Raw genomic sequence first — 25,458 nt, 5'->3', positions numbered from 1 at the left:
CTGAAATTCTGAGTTTCGGGCCAGCTCTAGTATACAAACTACCTCAAATTTTACCTACTTTTGAAAGCATCGTGAAGTTGTACAAATATTTGCAAAAAGAAAATAGTAGTGATTACATTCTTGAACCTCAGCTGACAGATTGCAGTGTTTCAGAACCAAATAAAACCATTTAGTGTAAAAAAAAATTCAACTGAGCTACTTACTTTTCACTCTCTCCTAACCATTTTGAGACAAGGTCAGAGGAGGATACTGAGAAGAATGTAGAGTTGTTGGCTTCTGTTGCCACAGCTTTTGCCAAGAAAGATTTTCCTGTTCCTGGTGGCCCAAAAAGAAGAATTCCTCTCCAAGGTGTTCTCTTTCCTACGAGAGTTATATTTTAAAAGAAAAGAAAAAAGGACTTGCCTGAAGAATTCTGATACAAGGATCAGGTTGGTATAGAACTTGGTAGAAAAATGAAACCTCATCCAAGCTTGTAAAATTGTTTATATATTTATTCACTTTTTCAGTTGAAAGAAGTTGGTATCTGTTGTATTTACATAATTTAGATTCATATATAACTTGTTGCTTTATTAATAAACTATACCAATCATCAGTTTCCCAAAGTTAGGAAACGTGTAAGAGAAATACAGCTTATCACATCACTGTATTTAAAGTTACCATGTGAGATGAGTTGTTCTTGAACCAACTTCTCCTTTCTCCCAATACAATTCCCCAATTGCTCCCACCATCCCAGCATACACATCCCACCAGACTATGGAATAGAAGCTCTTAGAGGACACCTAGACATAGGTCACCATGATGACAGTGTAAAATACTTCTCACACCTCACCAGCCACACCTCTCCCCCAAACTGCAACCTTTAGAACCAAGAATGTATATTAAATTTATTTCACCTGTAAACAGATGAGGAAATTTAATGGGCAATATCACTGCCTCTTTAAGTGCTTCTTTGGCTCCTTCAAGACCAGCAACATCACTCCACTTTACATTTGGTCGCTCCATAACAATGGCACCTATAAAATAAGAGACCAGATAAACTAGGAAGGTACATTCTGTCAAAGAGCCTCTGCTGTCATAAGCAAGAATTAAAATCTTGGACCCTGTTCACATATGAACTGCTGCTTGTCAATTCCAGCATGGTTTCCATGAACAGACTGCAGCATATACAGATTTCAGCAATGTTTAACCACAATACTTAAGCAGGGTTCAAGTTCTGTTGTGGCTAACTAGAGTTAGACCATGATTTGGCCAGCAAGTGCAAGTTTCCTAGGGACAGGACACTGTTCTTTAACATCATTTGGTTGTGTGTAAATAGGCACTGCCTGCCAGAGCCCTCTAAATCAGCCCCAGTAGTTTCTGCAGAATTTAAGCGTCTATTTAAAATAAAGTGGCTAGTCCTTATGTGAAGCCGTGTGGCCCAGGGGACAGAGCACTTGACTGTGACTCCTCAGACATGGGTTCTATTCCTGGCTGTGCCTTTAGTCTACAGGGTGACTGGGCAAGTCACTTCACCTCTCTGGGCCTTAGCATTCTCATCTGTAAGGTGTGAATAAAGCCTCTTTTGTAAATAGTGAAGACAGAGGAATTTCTATTGTATTTAAATACTCTGTGGCAAGTCAGTCCACAGCTCTTTTGTGGACAAAAAAAATAACCAACAAATCAGAACTGCCTAATTTAACAAGTCACTTGATACAATGATTTTTTAAAAAAAAGTTTCAGAACTACCTTGAAGTTGATTTTGCAGTTTCTTTTTTTCAGGATCATCAGACTCTCCTTCCCCATCACTGTCAGTCCTAATTCAGACACAAGTAATAAGATGTTCAACTACAAAGAAAGCCACCTGTCTTACACAAGACAAACAATTTTGTAAATGGAAACTATATTCTACCTCACACGTTCTGTCATTTTGGTAGCGATATTCAGGGAAATGTGTTTTTAATTCAGTTCTGTAGATTCTTTGAGGGCCCAACAGCCCTGTTGAATGAGGTCATTTTATTTTTAAAATCATGTGACAAAAATATAAAGCCTAGTAGTGTCATTCTAAGCTTCATATAAAATGTGATTTCTTTAAAATATTGTTGACAATTCTAATGAAGTATGTTTTAATAAGTTTCCCTATGGAGTTAACGTTTCCATGATTTGTAGAAAATATTTATGACCTAAATTCCACCTTTACTGTTTTTAATTAGATTTATTACAGGTACAATTGTCCTTTCTTCAGTGCAGGCAGATCTAAGCAATCCTCTACATGTTTGGAGCAGCAATTGGAGTTACTGGTAAGATCCAGCTAGTGCTATGTTCCTCTTTGTGTTGCCAGAGCAGCGTAAAGAGAACTAAGGGAAGACGTAAGGGAAATCCTTGGTTGGTGAAAAGCCAGTATAGAGGGCACGTCCTATGCACAATCTTACAGCCATCATAAGCATGTGGAACATGGTGCAGCTCTGAGCTTTTACAAACCAACTGTTGCTCAGCTGACCAGTACTATAGCTAGAAAGAGTTCTGACACGTGTGTATTCAGAGTTTCAGGGACAAGCTACATTCACTGAAAAAGGAAACTAGAAAGCTTTGCAAATAAACTGTATGCAGTATAGTTGTAGTGAACAAAGCGATCACTGGATCTAATCTATCGGTCCTCATTCTCAAAGGAAACCTGCACATTTTCAAAAGACGAGCCTCGAAGCTTAAATTCATAATACTGCTAGACACCAAAAATCATGGACAGAACAGAGACACTGGATTTATGGCTTTTTACAACAATCTGTAACCCACTAATCCCTCTTTTTGTCCTATCGCTGAGATGTTAATGGGCTACTCTACCTAAAATGGTCCCTTAGAATATGTGCTAACTACTTATGCTAAACAATCTGTTCCACCTTGCATTTAGCTGTGATGCTTGGAATACCATTCCCAGACCAGAAGAAGAACTCTGTGTGGCTCAAAGGCTTGTCTCTCTCATCAACAGAAGTTGGTCCAATAAAAGATATTACCTCACCCACCTTGTCTCTTGCAAACAGCTTAATAACTGAGCATGGTATCAGTGCATTTAGAAGACTTAAAAAACAACACTGAAAATAAGCTTCGTTCCTCCTCCTTACCACCATCAGAGTTCAGGAGACTTTTTTTCCTGCAAATACTGAAAACATTAGGCATCTGAAGCAGAGCACTACACTGTCTGCTGCATTAGGGTCCCCTGAGGCCATCAACTTCTGCAGAAAAAATAAGGATCCTTTGGACTCTGATACGGGAGAAGTGACAGTAACTGATTTTAACACGAGATATACTGCAATGTGCAAACTGAATTCAATTACCAATCTGAGTCAAGTACAACTTTTAATCCTCTCTACAGATGGATTACAAGCCACAAACGAGGACAGTTTTTCTGCAAATCACTTAAATTTTACTGCAGTTTTAAGTTTCAATGAAGACATAAAATATTAGGTATAAATGTAATTATCTAGATGTCCAACAAATACTGTTGCCAATAACAAGAGTTGGGTGAATAGAAATATGAGTAGATGGTGCAATGGATTGGGAACGTGATACAGAGCTTCAACCTTTGGAGCACATGTTCAAAACTGGCCCAAGTTATCAGTGGTTTAAATCTAGTCACTGGTGCTCTGAAGATCTAGTTTTTAAGTAGGTAGGTGTCCATGTCTTAGGCCACCACAGCTGTCATCCAGCAGAAAGGCTAAAGACCTGCTAGATGCGAGTTAACTTACTGGAGCAAGTTACTGCAAGTGGATCTTCCATGGTAGGACTAAGGCATATTGGTAAAGCAACATAGGAAAGCTTGTAGTGTTAGCATGCATGCTGTCCATGTTGTTTGGTTAGTTACTGTACTTCAGTATTGCTCATCTGATACATTTCACACGCATTAAACTTACTTAAAATGTTCTTTCAAATAGTTAACTTTAGTTTCAGCTGAGTTTGGAACATGAAAAATATTGTATTTTGCTTTACTGTCTCCAAAAAAACATACCCTTTTTCATCAGATGGACCAGACTCTTTCACTGGCTTTGGTGGAGCTTTCTCTTTCTTTTTCAGATATTCCTTCAGTTTTTCTGCTCTGTCCAGATATTCTGTACACTTTGTTCTGATACTTTGTTTTGCTTTATCACCCTGTGCTTCATCTAAAAAAATTGAAAAAAAATGGTTATGCTTTACTGGAAGCAAAAAAGAAAAAACAAAAAAACCCACAAATCAAAACAGAAAAGGGTAATAATTCTGTCCCCATTTTAATACTAAATTTAACAGAATACATAAGAAAGTAGCGTGTAGTAGTTTCTCCAATTTCAATGAACAAAAAGTAAATTGAAAACTTCCGACCTACAAGAAATCCATTGTGCTTAGTGAATGCTTCAAGAAGCATTTCGATGCTTATATTGCCAATATCCACCATATTATCTAAACACCAGCCAACTATTTCAAGAGAGCTATTTCCTTCTCCTTATCCTGTAGGAAAGAAAACTTGATTAAGCTAACAGGTTTTTGCTTAAGATACACTTTGAACTGGACGCTCTATTGAATGGGAAGACAATGCAAAGCAGAGCTCCATGGTGATATGTTCATTGTGATTTGTGTTGCTAAGCAGACGGGCTACTGTGGTTTGTAACAGGTGGAGCTTTTTCAAAGCATGTGGCTTCACTCCTAGTTACGAGCTGCAATAATCAAGCCTGCAGATCACAAGTGTGGTGGTCACTATGACAAGGTTTGTACTGATAGGATGGGGTGCAACTTTAGGGCCAGTTGTGGGCGTTTTGGATCCCATGGCTATACAGTTATCCAACAGCACTGAGGTTAAAGGACAGGGCTACAGACACAACTGAGGGAAAATGCATCTGATAATGGAGAAGCGTTAGGAGGCGGCAAGTTCTTCAAAGCACTCCCTTCTTCTTACCAAAATCATCTGTTTTACCCGGGTTCAACTGTAGCAAGATGCTTTCATCCAGGTGCTGATTTCACCCAGGTATTGAAGTTGATGGTACTCTTAACAGCAAAAGAAAACGAGATGTTGTACTGCACATTGTCTAATGTTAACCTACCAGCTCTCCCAAAAGCTTCAGACAGATGTTGAATAATATAGTGGAAAGTGACTGAGCCTTGTGGGATTCCACAGGGGAGGGCTTTAGAAGTACAGGATCAGTTGAATATGACATTATGGATTTGGTGTGAAAGGATCCAAGCCATTTCAAGGTAGTTCTGTTAGTCTCAAACCTTCTTGTAGGCAAGCCAGGAGTACTTGGTGATCAACAGTACCAGATGCCACAGAAGGCCATCAAGATTAAGATGGATGCCCTTGCCATGGCTATTGTCAGGAGGTAGCCATCTCTGCGTCATTATTTGACCTAAAGCCTGCCTGATTGAGAAGGATCAAGGATACTGGCACATGGATGGCTTCTTGATTTGCTTGCTTAAAAAACGGATGTTACTGGGCAGTAGTTTAAGAGATCAGTGTTGAGCAGTGGTTTTTGTTTATTTACATTATATGTTCTCAACCCCCTTCTGCAATCTTCCAGTTTCTTAAAAAAAATAGTTGTCATTCACACTGAAAGGGAGATAGGCATAAAATCTGACCAACCTTTTCTCTGTTTAAGCTCAAAAGCTTGTCTCTTTCACCAACAGAAACCTCATTTATCTTGTCAACCTTAGATAGCACATTAATAGTTATTATTGTCCTCCTGGTCTCTAATCTATTAAAAAGCATTTCAGGCTACACAACAAAAGGCACGCACACTTTACTCTATTATTAAGTCCCAAAAGTGTGCCCAGCATTGCAGAAGACACAGAAAGATACATTCTCTTGCCCCATAGAGCATAACATATAGACCAGGGGTCGGCAACCTTTCAGAAGTGGTGTGTTGAGTCTTCATTTATTCACTTTAATTTAAGGTTTCGCGTGCCAGTAATACATTTTAACGTTTTTCAGAAGGTCTCTCTCTATAAGTCTATATATTATATAACTAAACTACTGTTGTATGTAAAGTCAACAAGATTTTCAAAATGTTTAAGAAGCTTCATTTAAAATTAAATTAAAATGTTGATCTTACACTGCCGGCCCGCTCAGCCCGCTGCCAGCCTGGGGTTCCGTTCACCTAGGCCGGCAGCAGGCTGAGCGGAGCCTGCGGCCAGGACCCCAGACTGGCAGCAGGCTGAGCAGGGCCAGCGGCCAGGACCCCAGACTGGCAGCAGGCTGAGCGGCTCAGCACGCTGCCAGTCTGGGGTTCCGTCCACCGGCTCCTGCCAGCCAGGGTCACGGCTGCTGGCCCCGCTTAGCCCGCTGCCGGTGCTCAGAGTGGGTACCTACCTTCTCCCTGGTTCTAGCCCATTCTCTTCTTCTTTCTCTGCACTGAGCTGAGGGTGGGAGTGCACTGAGCACAGGGCTGGGGATGAAGGAGCAGGCTGAGGGTTGGGGTGAAGGGTCTGGCCAGGAGCTAGAATGAGGGAGGGGGCTCAGGGTTGGGGAAGGAGGTTTGGGTGTGGAGTGCTTACCTGGGCAGCTCCCATTTGGTGCGAGGGGTGCAGGTGGAATGTGGGGGGAGGGGAGGCGCAGGAGCTCTCGTTTGGTGCTCAGGGTGGGGTGGGAATGTGGGGGGTGCAAGAGTCAGGGCATCGGGGGGCTGGGTATGTGTGGGGGGCTGGAGTCAGGGCTGAGGTCGTGGGGGGGTGCAGGGGTCATGGCAGAGGGCTGGGGGTGTGGGCTAGGGTTGTGGGGGTGCTCCCAGCCCCCTGCCCAGAGCGGCTCACGGCAGGGGGCTGGAGGGGATATGCCCTGATTCCACCCCCTTCCCCAAGACCCTACCCCCACCTCTTCTCCACCTTCTCCCCGGAGCAGCGAGTGCGCTGCAGCTCCGCTTCTCCCCCTCCCTCACAAGGGCCATGAGCTGATCGGCAGCAGGGAGGGAGAGGAGGAGGGGCAGGAACCCAGCACACTGGGGGAAAAGGCGGGGGGGGGGGGGGACCTTGCCTGCCCTGCAGCAGCAGCTGGCAGGACCAAGCTTCTTCACCCTGCCCCCGCCGGGGGGTTGGGTGGAGAAGAGCGGGCCAGGGCAGGCAGGATTTTTAATGGCACGCTGCTGCCTGCCGGGGTCCCGGCCACCTGCCCCGCTCAACCTGCTGCCGGCCTGGGTTCGGCAGCGGGCTGAGCAGGGCTGACGGCTGGGACCCGGCAGGCAGCAGCGTGCCATTAAAAATCGGCACGTGTGCCATAGGTTGCCGACACCCGATATAGACAAACACAAAAGACAAACAAAATCCGCACACAAACTGCCCTGAATGATCAAATGGAAGTTATTTAAGATTTTTAAGTTATTGTATATGTAACAGCACCTCTAACTTGGGGTGAGTTTGCATTGGTAGGCTTGGCAGAAATAACACATTTTAAGGTGGAATTTAACTTAAGAAAGGCATCTCCTTGCACATCAAAGTCAAAAGCAAGAATTCAGGCATAAGGAGGCAACAGAGAAGGAAGCATGAACAGTAAAGGAAGGATATAAAGGGAACTGTAGACAAGGTATTGGCAGAAGAAAAATGAGAGAATAAATATAGGCCTAAACTATGTTCATTTGTGCAGAATCTTGAAGGTAAGCATAAGCAGCTTGAATTGTCAATGGAAAGAATGAAAAAGGGAAGCGTGACATTGTTTCACCTGCAGGACAGGACAGGAGCTTCTGTGGCGTCACTACACAAAGACTGGCTTTCCAGACACCACCTGATTTTCCCTACATAAAAAAGGAAATACTTAACTCTTCCCATCCTCCACCCGTCCCCCCTACACTGTAGCCACCTTAGAACTTTTTGAAGACATCTAGCGTTGGTAGCAGGATTCCTTTATAAATATCAACAAAGTGGACTATTTACAAGATTGGAGCAATTGGAGAGCATGTGCGTGGTGGAAAAGAAGATACACAATATGTGCCCTTAAATCAAAGTATAGCTGGCAAGTCTCATTTGACTGTTTGAGAGATTTAGTATCTTTAGACAAAACACTTGTTGATACTTAACATGGTGAATATTTTCCATTTTGGTTCTATCAGGTAGACTGCTGTAATTTTATATAATTTAGCTTTTAAAAAATTTCAGCAAATAGCTAGCTAATATTCTAAGTCTTACATTTAATTACATGGAGAAAATACTGCACAGCATGTTGGTACAAGCGGAGTGCTTCCTCATAGTTTCCTGCTTTGTCTTCTTGTGCTGCCTTGCTAGCAAGGTCTATTGCTTTCTGTAAAGCAAAAGAAAAAGTGGTGTGATTAAAATGACAACTATTATGCAAGAGTACTGCAACATTAGCGTGATAATTTAAGCGGTTGCACTAAAAGCTGATGCCTCGCCTTTACAATATGAATATCTACTGTGCAAACAAGCTGAAGGTAATTGATTATAAATTCATCGGGACTGTCCTTGTACAGCTCTGAGTATGGGATAATTGAAAATTGCTAAATTATTATTAAATTGTAAATACTATGTAACTAATCTGCCAGGAAACTGGATCTCTTTCAATTTCGTGGTAATGAGACCTACTTCTAGAAGTACTGAAATAAAACTCACTGAGTACATATAGACCACCTGATGGTCACATTCAGCAAAGGAACTCATGCTCATCTTCACTGGTGATATGCAACCAGTCTTCTTGTAAACACCAGAAGTAGTAATTACCCAAAACAATACCAGAGGTATAATTATTAGTAGAAATGTTAAATTTATATGTAATACCAAAAACCAGTTCTACTGCAGACTGAATTGAGTGTACTCTTCCATTACCAAATGAAAGAAAACATACTAAGGAGAAAAAACTCAGACTCCTGGCAGCAGCTGGGTGATACAGGTCTTACCCAGATTTTTATTTTGCTTAATTATATCATGTGACTAAGTAGAGTTATGCTTTCTGTAATGGTAAGTCTAAATGAGTTTTATCTGATACAAAATAAAACAGCACAGAATAAAAAAATAAGTATGCCAAACAAATGCTTGCATTCAAAATAACAAATAGTAACTTAGGCCACGATCATGTAATAAGCTCCACATAGGTCTCCTCCTTGCACTTATTGCTCACTGTAGAACCAGGGCCTTAAGTTGGAGCAACTGCTGTTGGGTGTCTCAGGGAGAAGGACTGACTTCAGAGTGGAACTGGGAAATATCAAGGACACAAAGCTTTGAGAGAGAGCTGGCTGAGATCAGTGTGGACACAGAGCCAAGTGACCCAAGTCTGGATATATCACAAAAGTGATTAAAAAAAACCACACATAAAATGAAACCACCAAATGAAACAAAACGTTATGCCAATTTATTTTAACAATATATTCTAGGTGGAACAGTAGTGACACCTAGAGTTAAAGGCACTGAAACATTTCTACTCTAAGTCAGTTTTCAACTGCCTGCTGCTTGAGGAAGTTTGACCTAAGAACCTGATATTAAGATCTGATTGGAGTACATTCCTATTTTTTTAGTCTGAGCTAAAACAATTCACTTGTATCAAAACATGAAAAACATTTCCTTTTATTAATCATGAATGCAACCTTTTAAAATGTTCTAATGCTAACATAGCTGGGGTAGAAAGAAGGAATCTGACAAGAATAGGTCTTACCGATAAGAACTTTTCAGTGTTCTGCAAAGTCATACTTTACATGAACACAATTCAAGGTTTTTCTGTTAAACACTTTTAAAAGCAACATTAGAAACAACAGTAAGCTGACATGTGCTGAGATTGTGACAAAGCTATTCTCTTAATCTTTTAAGGGTGTACCAAGCCATTCATCAATTTCATGTATACAGTTTGCACTGTATGTGACAGACAAACACTAGAAAGGAAAGAGTGCAACTCCTGAGGATCCAGGAAAAGGACTCTTCTATGAACTTTTTAAGGTGCATGAGTTAGGGGGCATTCTAGTGGTGTCTAGATCTTTTCCTGCTTAAAGAGCAAAAATCAATTTAAAAGTCTATTTTAAATTAATGTTAAAGTTACACAGGTAAGCTCTTAAGTCATGAAATGCCAAAGCTGAAGTTGCATGTGCTACCATAACTCTGCTTCCCTTGTGCATGTGTTGCAAGACAGTTTATAATTCACAGTATTGTTTACAGCTAAGTAAAATGCCACTTGCTAGGTGTGCAGTCAATGATGGAGGACTCCACCCATCTCACTTCCTCCAAATCCTTCACAGAAATGCACTCCATGAGTCATTTATATAAGATGCCATATATACATACCTAAAATTATAAAATGTAATTTGAGAAATACTGTGTGCATATGATAATATGTTCATAAGGAGTAGAATCAAGGTTGCACATACAGCCTTACCTAAGAAATGTCAAAGTTAAGGAGGGCTGGATTCTACAAACATGCATGAGTAAACTTTATTCATACAAGTCATCCCATTAATATCAATGTCACTACCTGCTTGAATAAAAACTAACTCACATTTAAGCATTTGGAGAATTTGGCTGTAAGAGTTTACTGGTGCAACCTTTAGGCCCTTTTCCTGAAAAGACTTATCTGCTTATCTATATGAACTGTGAGTAGTCCCTATTAAAGTTAACTGGACTACTCACAGTAGCAAAGCTAAGCATTTGCATAAGTCTTTTCAGGATCTTATTTTCTTTTAATGTGGTTTGGCAGAATACAGACTGAGTTTAAAATCTATTCTACTAGGTTACCTAGTACATGACCTCCTAATTCTTTCCAGCATATTAAAATACAAAAGCTATGAAAATTAAAAAAAGCACCTTATTTTTAAATGAGCGGAACAAATAGAGAATTGTAGATACAGCAACAAACCACAAATTCATGTCTTTATTTGAAGAGATATTAGCAGTAAAAAATATTTTTGTACTAGGCAACAATCAGTATCTGTCTACAGTACTTCTACAGCTAACTTGAAACCAACATAGCTACAACACTGCATACAACTTGAAATCTAGTCAAATTAGAAGTATTTTTATTAGTATTTATATTGCAGTAGCAGCTAGAGGCTAACTAGGTCAGAATCCCTTTGTGCTGAGTGTTGTACTCATATAGAGTAAGTCAACAGCGTACCTTCAATCCAGCGCTTCCAAATTTTTATTAGAGATCTCTTATGTTAATTGAAAAGATGTATGGAGAATCCACATCATTCTCAAATGTATTTTATCTTCATAGCTTAAAAATTTCTCAGTATACACTATCAAAGTCAACCATTACTAAGAATCTTTAGTGAGGCTCCAATATCACTGAGCCACGTGAACCACTTCAATACAAATACCTGATAAAACCTGCATTATGATTTGAGATTAGTTCTGGGGGAAAAAAAGATGTAATGTAGCAGTGCTAAGTATTTATAACTACAAGTTAAGAGTTATGTTTACTTGAACTCTAAAGTAGCAACAATTCTGTATTTCAAGGGTTCTGAATGTGGTTCTCATTCAGGTTAGGTGAAGTGGGGAAGAAGTATGGCTTTGTGCCATTCTTTATGTATGAAAAACTTTTCAGGAACTTCTTACTTTTCTTCCCTATCTTCTCAGAAATAAAAGGGGGAGATCTGCCTTTGAAAAATTTCCCCCAATAAGAAATTTGCTGGAAGTTTATCTTGGAGGACTCAGTTGTAGACTGGAAGCTCTTTCAGTACAAAACCTCAGAAAGTTGTAAACAGTCTGAACAACGGTAATTACTCCTTACAGTTAATCCAGTTTCATATCCTTGGTATCTCAAGAGTGTCTTCCAGGAAAAACAGGGCAAACAAGGACTGAATTCCTAACAAGGAAGAAGAGGCCTTCAAACATCAAAAAATGTCCTTTTATACAACGCTCTGTTCTTTCCAGATTACCTAACAGCTGTACTTATATTTGTGCATGGAGAAGGGGAACAGATTATTGGATGATTTTACATTTCTAACGAAGTATTTAGAATTTGATTTTATTTGGCTCACACCAATATAAAAATGTAGCCATTTAACTGCTAACAATTTACTTACCACACAACAAAAACACTAACCCAGGAATCTATCCTTGCAACAAAGCCTGTTGCCAACTGTGTCCACATATCTATTCAGGGGACACCATCATAGGGCCTAATCACATCAGCCACACTATCAGAGGCTCGTTCACCTGCGCATCTACCAACGTGATATATGCCATCATGTGCCAGCAATGCCCCTCTGCCATGTACATTGGCCAAACTGGACATTCTCTACGTAAAAGAATAAATGGACACAAATCAGACGTCAAGAATTAGAAAAAACCAGTCGGAGAACACTTCAGTCTCTCTGGTCACTCGATTACAGACCTAAAAGTGGCAATTCTTCAACAAAAAAAACTTCAAAAACAGACTCCAACGACAGGTTTCAGAGTAGCAGCCGTGTTAGTCTGTATTCGCAAAAAGAAAAGGAATACTTGTGGCACCTTAGAGACTAACAAATTTATTTGAGCATAAGCTTTCGTGAGCTACAGGTCACTTCATCGGATGCATTCAGTGGAAAATACAGTGGGGAGATTTATATACATAGAGAACATGAAACAATGGGTGTTACCATACACAGTGTAAGGACAGTGATCACTTAAGATGAGCTAATACCAGCAGGAAAGCGGGGGGGAGGGAGGGGAACCTTTTGTAGTAATAATCAAGGTGGGTCATTTCCAGCAGTTGACAAGAATGTCTGAGGAAAAGTGGGGGGTGGGGGCGGGGAATAAACATGGGGAAATAGTTTTACTTTGTGTAATGACCCATCCACTCCCAGTCTCTATTCAAGCCTAAGTTAATTGTATCCAGTTTGCAAATTAATTCCAATTCAGCAGTCTCTCGTTGGAGTCTGTTTTTGAAGTTTTTTTGTTGAAGAATTGTCACTTTTAGGTCTCTAATCGAGCGACCAGAGAGACTGAAGTGTTCTCCGACTGGTTTTTGAATGTTATAATTCTTGACGTCTGATTTGTGTCCATTTATTCTTTTACATAGAGACTGTCCAGTTTGACCAATGTACATGGCAGAGGGGCATTGCTGGCCCGTCCAACGAGAGACTGCTGAATTGGAATTAATTTGCAAACTGGATACAATTAACTTAGGCTTGAATAGAGACTGGGAGTGGATGGGTCATTACACAAACTAAAACTATTTCCCCATGTTTATTTCCCCTCGTGCTGTTCTTGTAAAGTGCTGGAAATGGCCAACCTTGATTATCACAACAAAAGGTGCCCCCCCCCGCTGGTACTAGATCACCTTTCCTGGTCACTCTTGTTACAGTCTATATGGTAACACCCATTGTTTCATGTTCTCTGTGTATATAAAAAGAAAAGGAGTACTAGTGGCACCTTAGAGACTAACCAATTTATTTGAGCATACGCTTTCGTGAGCTGCAGCTCACTTCATTGGATGCATTGTCCTTTGTCTCTTGTGCATACATCCATGTCAGGATTTGGGCTCTCTCTAACACATCAGACAAAACAAAGTTGATACACAGCAGCAGCACCAGTAGGGCTCAGAAGAGAAGTAGCACAGTATCTTTATTGTTTGGTTTTGACACAATGGCACTGGAGCAAAAACCTTTTGGTTTCAGGTAGATTAAACTAAAAGGAGCTTGTTTCAAAACGGAGACCTTTTAAATGGGAGCCAACAGGTGTGAGAAAAATTTTGAATCTTTGTCTCATTAAAACCATGAGAAATCTTCTATTTGGGGGGTGGGATGGGGAGCAGTATGTGAAAAGACCATCTGCTAAAGCAGATCCCCAGCAAGCGAGGAGGTTGTGTTACCTTCCTGTCCTGCTCCTACCAAACAAACAAAAATCTACATACTTCATTGGCCACTTCTGAAACCCACTTAAGTTAGCCTGAAAACTCTGACAAGGGGCCTATGCCTCCCCTTTTATAAACACAGGAAAATAATATAGAAACAACATGTTAGACTGCTAGAGATTCCAGAGCATCAATTTCATTGTGGCAAGGAAGTCTTCTACAAAATGTTCTTTTAAGTGCTATGATAATACAAATAATAATGAATCAGGAAAAAAAAGTGTGTGTGTGTGTGTGTGTGAGAGAGAGAGAGGAAAAAAGAACTAGGGCCTGGTCTGCAGCCAGTTTTGTCAGTGTAACTATTTCAGTTACAGGGATGATTTTTTATTTAAACCAAATAGTTATATCAGTATAACCACCTTTATAACTAATCTATCATGACAGCAGTTGTAAGTGTATTACCACTTTAACAATACCAGTACTACTTTTGTGAGAAGACAAGGAGAAGGGAAACATAGTGCCCCTCCCACCCCCAAAAAAGTGACCATACAGCCAACAGAGCAGAGGGGATATTAACAATTACAGATCGCTCCTACTCCAACCTCAAATATATGGTAGCATGTGGGATATATGCTTCTTCAAGTTATCAGAAACAACTGAGGACTTAATTGAAAAATGAGGAGGTAAATCTATGTGCTATCCTGGGAGTATGGTAAGAGATGACAGTGAACGTCACTGTACATAGCAACTGAACCAGGACGCTAACGGCAAATGGACAAAGGGGATAAACCCCCAAGCAGGGCAGACATATTATACCAACAGGACAATTTGTTTAAACTATGACAGAGGGTGCATTTTAAAAACAAATCAAGGTATTTTAAAGGCTTAAAGTAGACAGGACAAGAGATGCTTTAACATATGTTGGCTGGATAAAGATCGTCCTGGCCACCTACCAAGCGTAAATTCCCCCTTCTAACATTAGGGATTGAGGAGAGAGCTGGTAAAAGCGGGTAAGGCGACACGGTTTAAAGTAAACCCCACGCTTTTTATCCGACTCGAGACAAACCGCAAGATACTCGACAGAAGCCGTCCCAACCGGTGCCGAGAGCCCCAGGCATTTAAGGGATTCACTGTGGAAGTACCAGCACCCAGAGGCCGGACATCCCCCCGCAGCCGCTCCCCTCAGCCCCGCCCTCCACCCCAGACCCCGCCCGCCCCCTCCCTCGCCTCACCTCCCCCCACGCCAGACCCAGACCCCGCCCGCTCCCTCGCCTTCCCGACCCCCCCCCGCTTCCTCTCTCCCCAACCCAGACCTCGCCCCCTCGCCTCGCCTCCCCCACACCACCCTCGGCCCCGACACCCCCTCGCTTCCCCTCCCCATCCCCAATCCTCCATCCCCCGTTGACCCCGACACCCCCTCCCCCAGCAGGACGCTCTGGGCGGGGCCCCGGCTCCGCCTGTCTCCACCTGCAGGTTGGATGACGCGGCCATGGCGGGCGACGCCGCTGCCGCGCTGTGTCCGCTCTCTGGAGCTGCTCCCAGCCGCGGAACCCACTGCCCGGACCCCGCGCTACTTCCGTATCCAAAACGCTGCCGGGACCCCCTTCCACTTCCGCCCAGCGCCCGCGTGACTGCGCGTGACGTCACGCAGCCGCTCCCTGGGCGGAGGCTGGCGAGGCTGTGGGCGGGGCCGGACGGGACCTTGTGCGCAGGAGCCGTCGCAGCCCCACCGCCCGCGTTCCACGGGCCGCTCCCCGCCTGCAGTGGTAGCGCCGCGGTGCGGCGGGCCGGAGGCGGCCCCTGCCTGTCAATCAGAGCCGCGCGTCGGTCGCCTCACACGGTCCCCGCTTTAGGAGCGTCCGCTCCTTCCTGCATGTCACCTGCAGCCTGGGTGTGGGCCCCTGAGTCCTGGACCGCTCCTTGCACGCCCGGCGGCGTGCACAGCTCTGGCCATGGCTAGGGCACGGGGAGCGTCCTGCTCTTTCCACCCTTTTGTGACTTGCCTGCCCCCCCAGTCACCAGATTTTTAAAATTGGACTGTAAACCACTTCCAAACTGGCTCCAGGATTTTCTGTTTGGACGTACAGTGCCTAGCACACTGGTGGGTGCTATGCAATCTTAGTGCTTACGTGGGGCTTTTGTGTAGGCTCATGGATCAGTAACCATCATCTGGACCATGGAAAAGAAGCCCTTGAGGAAATCCACCATGATTTCAACAGTTTCCCTCCCACTATCAACCTCAGCCTGGACTAGTCCACACAAGTCCACTGTTCCTCACACGTTCTTGTCAACTGCTGGAAATGGCCCACCTTGATTATCAAGACAAAAGGTTCCCTCCTCCCTCCCCCGCTGGTAATAGCTCACCTTACCTGATCACTCTCCTTACAGTGTGTATGGTAACACCCATTGTTTCATGTTCTCTATGTATATAAATCTCCCCACTGTGTTTTCCACTGAATGCATCCAGTGAAGTGAGCTGTAGCTCAGGAAAGCTTATGCTCAAATAAATTTGTTAGTCTCTAAGGTGACACAAGTACTCCTTTTCTATTTCATTCACAAACATCAGGTTTTGTGTTACTCATTCCGCTGCAGTATTTTTGTAAGTGTGCCTATGGATCATTACTCTTTATTCCTTTGCCATTGTTGAGGCAAATCCTGACATCCTTATTTTTTACTCAGTCTTTATTTAGGCAACCTCCCATTGACCTAGTAAGTACTGAGTAAAAATTAAGTAAGGATCTCAGGATATGGCTGGTTGTTTCCGATAGATCAAGTCTTATTATCATATAGTGTTTTTTAAAGCAACCAAATATCTTTCCCTCTATGCCTCTTGTATTGTAATGATGCCATCTTGTGGTCAAACACCATCATATTTTGCTGTTCATTTTATATATGTATATATCACACAGTGGGGCAAGGTTCATCAATATTTTGATTTTTAAAAAGCTGTTTGATCAACTTGTACTTTTGTACCTTAATATCATGAAGAATCTTTAAAATAAATTCTGTCAAGTCCTAAATCTACTGTGCAAAAAAGAAAAAAGTGAGACAGCAAGAGGAGGCTGCCACATGTCATGCATTTTGCGTGACAGGTTTTTTTTTAACTGGACAATGCTGATTTGTCAAACTATTCATGGGGAAAGATTGGTTTCAATGAATCTTGCACTATAAAAATTTTTTGAAAAAAAAGTTTAGAAATGGTTGAAACAAGGCCAACATTTTCAAAATGAAAAGTTTGTTTTCCAGTTCAAAATGATATTTTTGTTTAAAATTTTAATTAATGTATACTAAAAAAAAGTTTAAAAAATGTTTAAAGGTCAAAATCAAAACAAATTGAAAGGAACTGTTTTGATTCATCCAATCTGATTTTTTTTTCAGCTTCTCGGTTTGCAAAAAATTTTGAGATTTCAACTTGTTATCCCAGTTCAGGACAGGAAAAGATTTCAAAATCTTGTAAACTCTCATGGCATGGGGACACTGTTTCCTACCCAGCTCTAACAGTTACGCATCTGGTTCTATCACATCCAGCTGAACTTCAGAAAGTGAACAGCCTTTCACCTGCAATTGTGCCTTCCTACTGTGTGAAGCTGGTGTGACACCTACTGAGCAAGCAGCTCTCTGCCTTTTCTCTTGCTGCTCCCACAGCTGGATCACAGCCAGGAGAAGATGGAGGTGATGTAGCAATGGCAGTGGCAGCACCAGAATCAGCACCATCAGAGGAATGGCCCAGTGCTGATCTTGGTCTCTCTCATCCCTCTGTCAGCCCCCATCAAGCACCTTCCCATGCACCTACGTGCCCCATACGCTGCAGTCCTCATCCACCCACCAGCGTCCCAGGCACACAGCAAACATACTTAGCAAAGATCCCACCATTCCTTGCTACTCAAGCACCCTTCTATCCAAACTTCCCTGCACCCAGAATCTACCCTCCAGTATCCCTCCACATACCCCAGTACCCCTCCACACCCTCTCACCTCCCCTACCCACAGGGGCCAAGTTTTGTGCAAGTTTTGTCCTATTTCTGCCAATACAAGCTGATGGTTGTGGTTATATGAAAATCATCCCATTAAATGTTTAGCATGTAACGTACAGGTGGAGCCGCCCAAAGCCTGGCAGTTGTTGTGGCGATTTGGAATTTGTTAAGAGCCACTTGGTGGTGATCATACACCTGTGTGAAAGCAAGTGAGCTAACTGAACTTCATCTGTGCCCCAGTTCAAAAGTCAGATGATACCATGACAATTTACAGTGGCCACCAGTGTTTAACACAGTGCAGCATTTCCCTATTCCTAGAAAATAAAATGTTATCTTAGAAACTACAGTGTATTTGAGGCTGAAAGTCAATCAGGAACTCCCGAGTTATAACACCAGCTCTGACACTGACTTGCTCTAAGGTCTTGGGCAAGACCTGAGGCTAACAACATGCCGAGACCCAACTGTATATCACATTCTCCACCGACGCAACCACTGCCACGAAAAAGATGCCAGAATATCTGCAGATGAAGAGAATCTAAAAGTCTGTCTTTAGAAGATACTAAAGAAACCTTCCTCTTTGGCAAAACCTTTACACCATAACAAGAATGATGCTCACATTAATACCTCTTCTACCTGCCCGCAACAACAACACATTTAATCCCTGCCAAACCAACCCACCACCAACCTTACTCCAAACCTTATACCTTAAAAAGAGAGTACAGCCAAAGATTCCATGAAGTCCATTTGAGACTTTGCTGCAGTGCTGCTAATCCATTTTACTTGGGCTGTGGCTACACTACAGAGCTTACAGTGGCGCAGCTGCACTGATGGGAAAGGGAAGGGGCCACATGGTGTCTATACAATAAAGGTATTTCCTACATTTTGACATGAATTGTGCATTTCTTTGGATTTGTCACTGCCATAGCAGTGTTTAGATGAGCTGTGTTTGTATTTGAATGTACTAATACTGAAACTTTTTTTGTTTGTAATAGAGCTAGGTGACCCTTTTGGCAAATATTTTATTCATTGAAAAATGCAGTTTTGAAAATTCATTGAAAAATGCAGAAAAAGGTCAACCAGAACTGTTCATGAGTTCTGGTGGAATACAGTACAAAGTTCTGAAATTTTGGCAGTTTCACCGGAAGTGAAATGTTTCATTTGACCCGCAACAATTTTTTTCCTTTGGGTGAGGAAAAAGAGAAAAATTGCCATTTTGGGTTGACAGCACACACGTTTTTTTCTGGACTTTTGGGTTCAGCTACTGCTCCAGTTTATAAGCATGGGGAGGCAAAAATATGAAAATGTTTCAGCAAATGGGTGTGATGAGAAATTTCCCTTGTAATACTATACCTTTGACTCGAAAATACAAGATTTGGCTTTGATTTATATGTGTGTGAGAAATATTTTACCCCAGTGTGAAATGCTAAACTTAAAAGGAAATCTGGGCTGTTTAATTACTTTAATCATTACACATTTCACATTGCATTATATTTTCAATATCTCTTTACTAAGATTTTCACACTAAAGCCACAACAGCTATTGTAGGATAATGGTACCATTGTATGTCAACGTAAGTTGAAAAGAGCGTAGTAAATTTTTGTAGGTGGTAAATCAACGTTACCTGAGGGTGAGAAAGAAAAAAAGAATCAAAGATACAAACAAGTGAAATAAACCCCTTTCTTTAGTAAGTTTAAACAATTGTCAGTGGGTCAAATTCATCCCTGATATAACACCAGTGAAATTATACCTGTATAAATCCAGAGTTATCTCCACTGCAGTTAATGGAGTTTTACGCAGATGTAATTAAGAACTGAATTTAGTCCAGAACATCAGTAAAAGTAGTTGAATAGATAAATACAAAGCAGAACTTAAGGAATGTTGTGCAGATGTTCATGTGATCTTTTGACAGAATGCAGCCACAACAAGTTTAGCTCTTTTTGTTTAGCTCGTAAACTCCATAGGCCAGGACTTTCCTGCGCCATTGTACAGTGCCTACTTCAATAGGGGCCTGAACCTGACTGGAACCTTTTTTTTTTTTTTAACCACTGTTCTACTTGAATACAAAGAAAATAAAATCACTGTTAAGAATTTAAATAAAATTTACTACCTGATAGTTGCTTGGCCTATATGAAGTGAGCTGGGTGATCTGCAACCAATTCCTCATCACAGATTTGCCTCACGATTGGCACTAATTGGCACCCTTATTGGCAGTGCCAGTACTAGCCCATTGGGGCCCTAATCAGGAATATTTTTGGGCCCCTTCCCACACAACACGTAATAAAAAGCGAATAGCCATGCTCTCCTTCCCCCTTTCCCCCCCCGAGCTGCTCGGGGCCCTAAGCAATTGCTTAGTCTGTTTAGGTCTAGCGCCGGCTCTGCTCAGTGGCAATCTTTATAGAGAGGCCAAGAACAAAATTGGGATAGAGACTGAACTTTCTGGTTGCCCTGAGGGGTAGTTCCTCTAGAAATGGAAAGAGGCACATTGTTTGGAGAGGATCATGTTTTCTGGAGTTCCATTTTTTCTTTCAGGTTTCAGAGTAACAGCCGTGTTAGTCTGTATTCGCAAAAATAAAAGGAGTACTTATGGCACCTTAGAGACTAACCAATTTATTTGAGCATAAGCTTTCGTGAGCTACAGCTCACTTCATCGGATGCATCTGTGTAAGCCTGGAGAGGCCATGAGGGTCTCTGCAAGCCAACGCAGTGCCTCTCTACACAGTACTGGAGTAGTAGGGGTGTATCATCATGCCTAGGGCCCTACCAAATTCAGGGTCCATTTTGGTCAATTTCACAGTCATGGGATTTTTAAAATAATAATTTTCATGATTTCAGCTATTAAAATCTGAATTTCATGGTGGTGTAATTGTAGGGATCTTGACCCAAAAAGGAGTTGTGCAGTTGTCACAAGGGTATTGTAGGGAGGGTTGTGGTACTGCTACCCTGCAGTTCTGCATTGCTGCTGGCGGAGGCGCTGCCTTCAGAGCAGGGCAGCTGGAGAGCAGCGGCTGCTGGCCGGGAGCCCAGCTCTGAAGGCAGAACAACCATCATCAGCAGCATAGAAGGATGGCATGGTAGGGTATTGCCACCCTTACTTCTGCACTGCTGCCTACAGGGCTGGGCCCTCAGTCAGCAGCCGCCACTCCGGCTGCCCAGATCTGAAGGCAGCAGCGCAGAAATAAGGGTGGCATGGTATGGTATTGCCACCCTTACCTCTGCGCTGCTGCTGGTGGGGCGCTGCCTTCAGAGCTGGGCACTGCCCTCTGGCCACCCATCTCTGAAGCCAGCACAGAAGAGAGGGTGGCAATACTGCAACTCCCCCCTAAAATAACCTTGAAACCCTACTGCAATACCCTTTTGGGTCAGGAACCCCAATTTGAGAAACACTGGTCTCCCCCATGAAATCTGTATAGTGTAAGATAAAAGCACACAGAAGACCAGATTTCACAGGGGGAGACTAGATTTCACGGTCTGTGACATGTTTTTCAGGGCCATGAATTTGGTAGGGCTGACTGTGTAGCTAAGTGGTGAGCAAGTTGCTAGTACAGCTACCACTTTGCAGATCCATGTGCCCAAACCCCCTCTAGGGGGCACACAGAGGCCCCATTTCTATAGTAAGATTATCAGTATCCACGCAACCACTCCCCACCAAACACTTGGGCTGGAAAAGGGAAGATTTCTTTTTCCCTCCCAATCCCTCTTTGATTCTCTGCTCAAAGTCCTTTTAATTGTGCTTTGCAGGGGACTGGGAGGTGCCTGAATCTGGGACTAGTAGTCCTTTTCTCTCTCTCATTAGTCAGAACATTCTTAGGAAAAAATCTTCATCTAAAGCAGGAGAACTTTTAAACGAGATTCAGTAACACTTTCCGTGTCATTTTAGCAAACCTATAATCCAAATACAGGTACACTACAGCCTCTTCCTCATTCAATACACTTCTCACTGGCAGTTGGTAGGCAACACATCCCTGCTTATTATTTTATCTCCTTGCACACAGAGTCACAAACCACTAGCAGCCTGATCCAAAGGTCTTTGAAGCCAACAGGAATCTTTCTATTTTACATTGAATTAAAAATCGACTTCTCTCATGAGTTCTTGTAGACCCAATCTCAGACTTCCTAGCTCCTCATTTCAAGGTATCACTTTATAACTGTGACTGTAAAATATGTTAATTCACTGTGCAGCACCTTAAATGTCTTCAGAAGCTTTCCCAATAAACAGTAACAGGGCTTGTCGCAATGCAGAAGAAATGAAGATGGACAGGTATCAATAGCTTATCCGCCTACTGAGTAAATACTGTTGGGGGTGGGGGTGGGGGGGTGGAACCCTATCCAGAAAACATTTGTTATCTAGATCCATCACCAATTCCTTGTGCTGTCTTTTATAAAATTATGGAATGGTAGTGTCCTATAATGGCTAATATAATACTCTTTCAAGCATATTTTGTGGTGGAAATTTAGAGATGCTGGGATGATTGGGCAAGATCTTCAGCTGGTGTAAATTGGTATAGCTCCATTGACTTCAAGGGAGCTACACCAACTTACATCAGCTGAGGATTTGGCCCATTATTTATAAATCTTACACCTGGGAATCAAGAATAGGTTCCATCATAACTTTTAAATCTGAGTATCTGATTTATATAGAGGTGAATGCACAGGGTGCGTTCCTTAAAGTAAAACTTCAAAGGGCGGAGTGTGATTTTTGTTGCCCTTAACAGACTTGCCAAGTACCAACTGCAGAAGCAAGAAACAACATGCACACACCTAGCCCTGCCTGCATTCCTAAAACGCAAATTCAAATGAGAAGAAATTATTTGATTTTTTAGTTTTGTAGGCAAAAAGTACAAGTTTATTTTCCATTTAACTGACAGAGGAAAGCCTAATGACTAGAAATGAAATCTGAGGTGTGGAAAGTTTGAGCAGATTTTGATGTTATAGTATGTGACTATCAATTGTTTCTTGTATAAGAATTTATGCAAAGCAATTGTGATAACCAATCCAGTAACACCATCTGAACAATCAGATACTGGAAGATCTTTGTATAAAATAAAATGTCATATTTTTTGTGAAATGTAGACATGGCCTTAAATTGGAGTGTTGGCTCCAAATAATGCCTGCTCTTCCAAATATACATACACAGCAAGAGAAAATTGAGCTCCAGATTCAGTCCAGAACTTTGTGATTCAGGCCCATTTTTAGTGAAACCTATAATAAATATTGATGCTAAAGAGTTGTTTTTTTTAAAAATTACAGATATTCTGGAAACAGAATTATACCAGAATGTGCTGATAAAAAATCTCCCCACAAAAACTACTTGGGAAGGTGTATTTCTCCACCCAGATTAATCACTCAGACATTCTGTAACTACCTGGATTTTGGACTAAAGTGACTCATCAGCCCACAGCATTGCTGACGACATTGGATAAAAGAGAGGGTGGGGGGGAAACCCCAAACCCAGAGCTTACTAAAGAGACAAGTGAGGGAACTTGGATATTAACTCCTGTGAGCTGTCTTCTAACACATCTATCAACTCATCTTACCTCAGACTATTTAGTAACTTATTTTGAAAATGGGTCAGCAATGCCTCACCAACGGCTGTAATTTTCTGGCATGCATGTGTTCAATTCATGGCTTGAATAATAAATATTTAACAAGGGGTGGGGCAGGTGAGACTTTTCTTTTCCTTCTGTCCTTGCTTCTACATATTGTATATTAAATTAGTTTCTATAGTTCAGGTTTAGCTCCCACTAGTTTCCCTCTTTACTAGTGTGACAAAGTTCCTCCTCTTCCTTGGTGGGTCTTGCGCTTATTGGCAGATTTGCTCGCCTTGGAGCTTCAAGGCAGCCCTCAGTTTGGCCATTTTCATGAACCCACAGTCCAGGTCAACTCCTCCTGCGTCTGACCAGGAGTTGGGAGGTTTGAGGGGAACCCGGGCCTGCCCTCTGCTCCGGGTTCCAGCCCAGGGCCCTGTGGAATGCAGCTGTCTAGAGTGCCTCCTGGAACAGGTGTGCGAAAGCTATGACTACCTGGGCTACTTCCCCATGGCCTCCTCCCATCACCTTCTTTATCCTCAGCATAGGACCTTCCTCCTGGTGTCTGATAATGCTTGTACTCTTCAGTCCTCCAACAGTACGCATTCTCGCTCCTAGCGCCTCTTGCTCCCAGCTCCTCATACGTGCGCCACAAACTGAAGTGAGCTCCTTTTTAAACCCAGATGCCCTGATTAGTCTGCTTTAATTGATTCTAGCAGCTTCTTGATTGGCTGCAGGTGTTCTAATCAGCCTGTCTGTGTTAATTGTTTCCAGAAGGTTCCTGATTGTTCTGGAACCTTCCCTGTTACCTTACTCATGGAAAAGGGACCTACTTAACGTGGGGCTAATGTATCTGCCTTCTATCACTCTCCTGTAGCCATCTGGCCCGACCCTGTCACACTTGTTCAGAATGGTATTGTTGTTAAGGCACAAGATTGGGATTCAGGAAATAGGGTTCACTTCCTAGCTCTGTCATAGACTTTCTGTGTCACTTTAGACAAGTCATTTTTGGCCTAATTTACAAAAGAGCTCAGCTCACATTTAGACACCTAAATGCAGTGGCTAGATTTCCAAAAGTGTTCCACATGCAGTAACTCCCATTGTTCTCAAACGAAGCTGCTTGGTATTGGCTCTGGAGAATCTAGCCTCAGTTGTGGGTGTTGAGCACCGTTGAACATCTGTACCCTAACCTCTCTGTGCCTCAGTTAGCCACCAGTAAACTGGGGAAAGTACTACTTCCTGTCTCTCACCTTTTGTCCTTCTTATCTGCTTAGAGTGCATGATCTTCAAGACAGGGACTATCTCATCTCTTACTGTGTGTATGTACAGTGCCTAGCACAATGAGGCAAAGATGTTAGAGCTTGTGGATGCTACTATGGTACAATAATAATAATCAGCGATTAATATTTATAAAGTGGCATGTGCCCATTGCCTGTGCCTCAAGGCACTTACAAACATTAAGAACACAATCCTATATTTATTATTATGCTGCCAATCTAATCTCTCAAATTTAGCACCACCACCAGCACAGTAAAATGCATACACCCAGAGATAACACACTAAAGAATAATGTGGCCACTTTTAACCATAGAACCAATCTCCATGGCCATAGGTGCTAACACTTTAGGAAGAAGAGAGAAAAATGAGATGGTTAACTGTTTACTGTCATGTTTATGTCCTTTTCAATGCAGCTGTACGTATAATACATTATCACTCCTGGTCTGTTCTTTTTTAAACCACTTATAGGCGATATTACCGTTAAACAGGGATCAGCACCCTTGTTATTTGAGGAATACAAACTACATGCACAACTGGAGACTTTAAAAAACCCCTATTTTACTTATAGACATTGTATTTTTTAAATTTAGTTAAAAAACAAAAAGCTTGCAAATCAAAGTAAAACTGTAAAAATTATTTTGTATATAACTGACTTCCTTGCAGCACCCTTTTAGACAAAAGTCCCAGTTGGATTACAAGACACTTTACATTTCAGGATGGGGTGTACTTAAGTGTTTTATTTGCTCATCAGTTCAGTTCATGGATAATTTATCCTGCATCTAAGCCCGGCTATCATTAATATGGGTCAGACATGCTAATCCTCTGAACATCAATGGGAGAAAAAAATGCCCCCTAAGAATTGATACTAATAATACTTCACATATACAGAATATACCGGGTTGGAGAGAAAAAAGTTTTTTGTCAGAGCATGTTAGAACAAAGCCCTTATGAGGCGTTCTGAGGGAGTGGCAGGGAGGGTCTGTCAAGTGATC

General features: G+C 42.1%; 1 protein-coding gene across 1 annotated transcript in view; it reads right to left on the bottom strand.

The window, feature by feature from the left end:
• The window catches only part of VPS4B (vacuolar protein sorting 4 homolog B), a 32,781-nt gene extending 17,437 nt beyond the window's left edge, over positions 1-15,344 (bottom strand). Inside the window, exons 1-6 of the mRNA XM_074944962.1 lie at positions 15,158-15,344; positions 8,110-8,221; positions 3,980-4,130; positions 1,726-1,793; positions 894-1,013; positions 204-360 (exon numbers count right to left, since the gene is read on the bottom strand). Coding sequence (XP_074801063.1) covers positions 204-360; positions 894-1,013; positions 1,726-1,793; positions 3,980-4,130; positions 8,110-8,221; positions 15,158-15,181 — 632 coding nt within the window. The 5' untranslated portion in view covers positions 15,182-15,344. The remainder of the gene's footprint in view (positions 1-203; positions 361-893; positions 1,014-1,725; positions 1,794-3,979; positions 4,131-8,109; positions 8,222-15,157) is intronic.
• Between the last annotated feature and the right edge of the window lie 10,114 nt (positions 15,345-25,458).

This window comes from Natator depressus, chromosome 2, assembly GCF_965152275.1.
Source record: "Natator depressus isolate rNatDep1 chromosome 2, rNatDep2.hap1, whole genome shotgun sequence".
NCBI classification, from domain to species: Eukaryota; Metazoa; Chordata; order Testudines; family Cheloniidae; genus Natator; species Natator depressus.
Note: the sequence above shows the minus strand (reverse complement) of the source record. Positions and strands in the feature narration are given on the sequence as shown.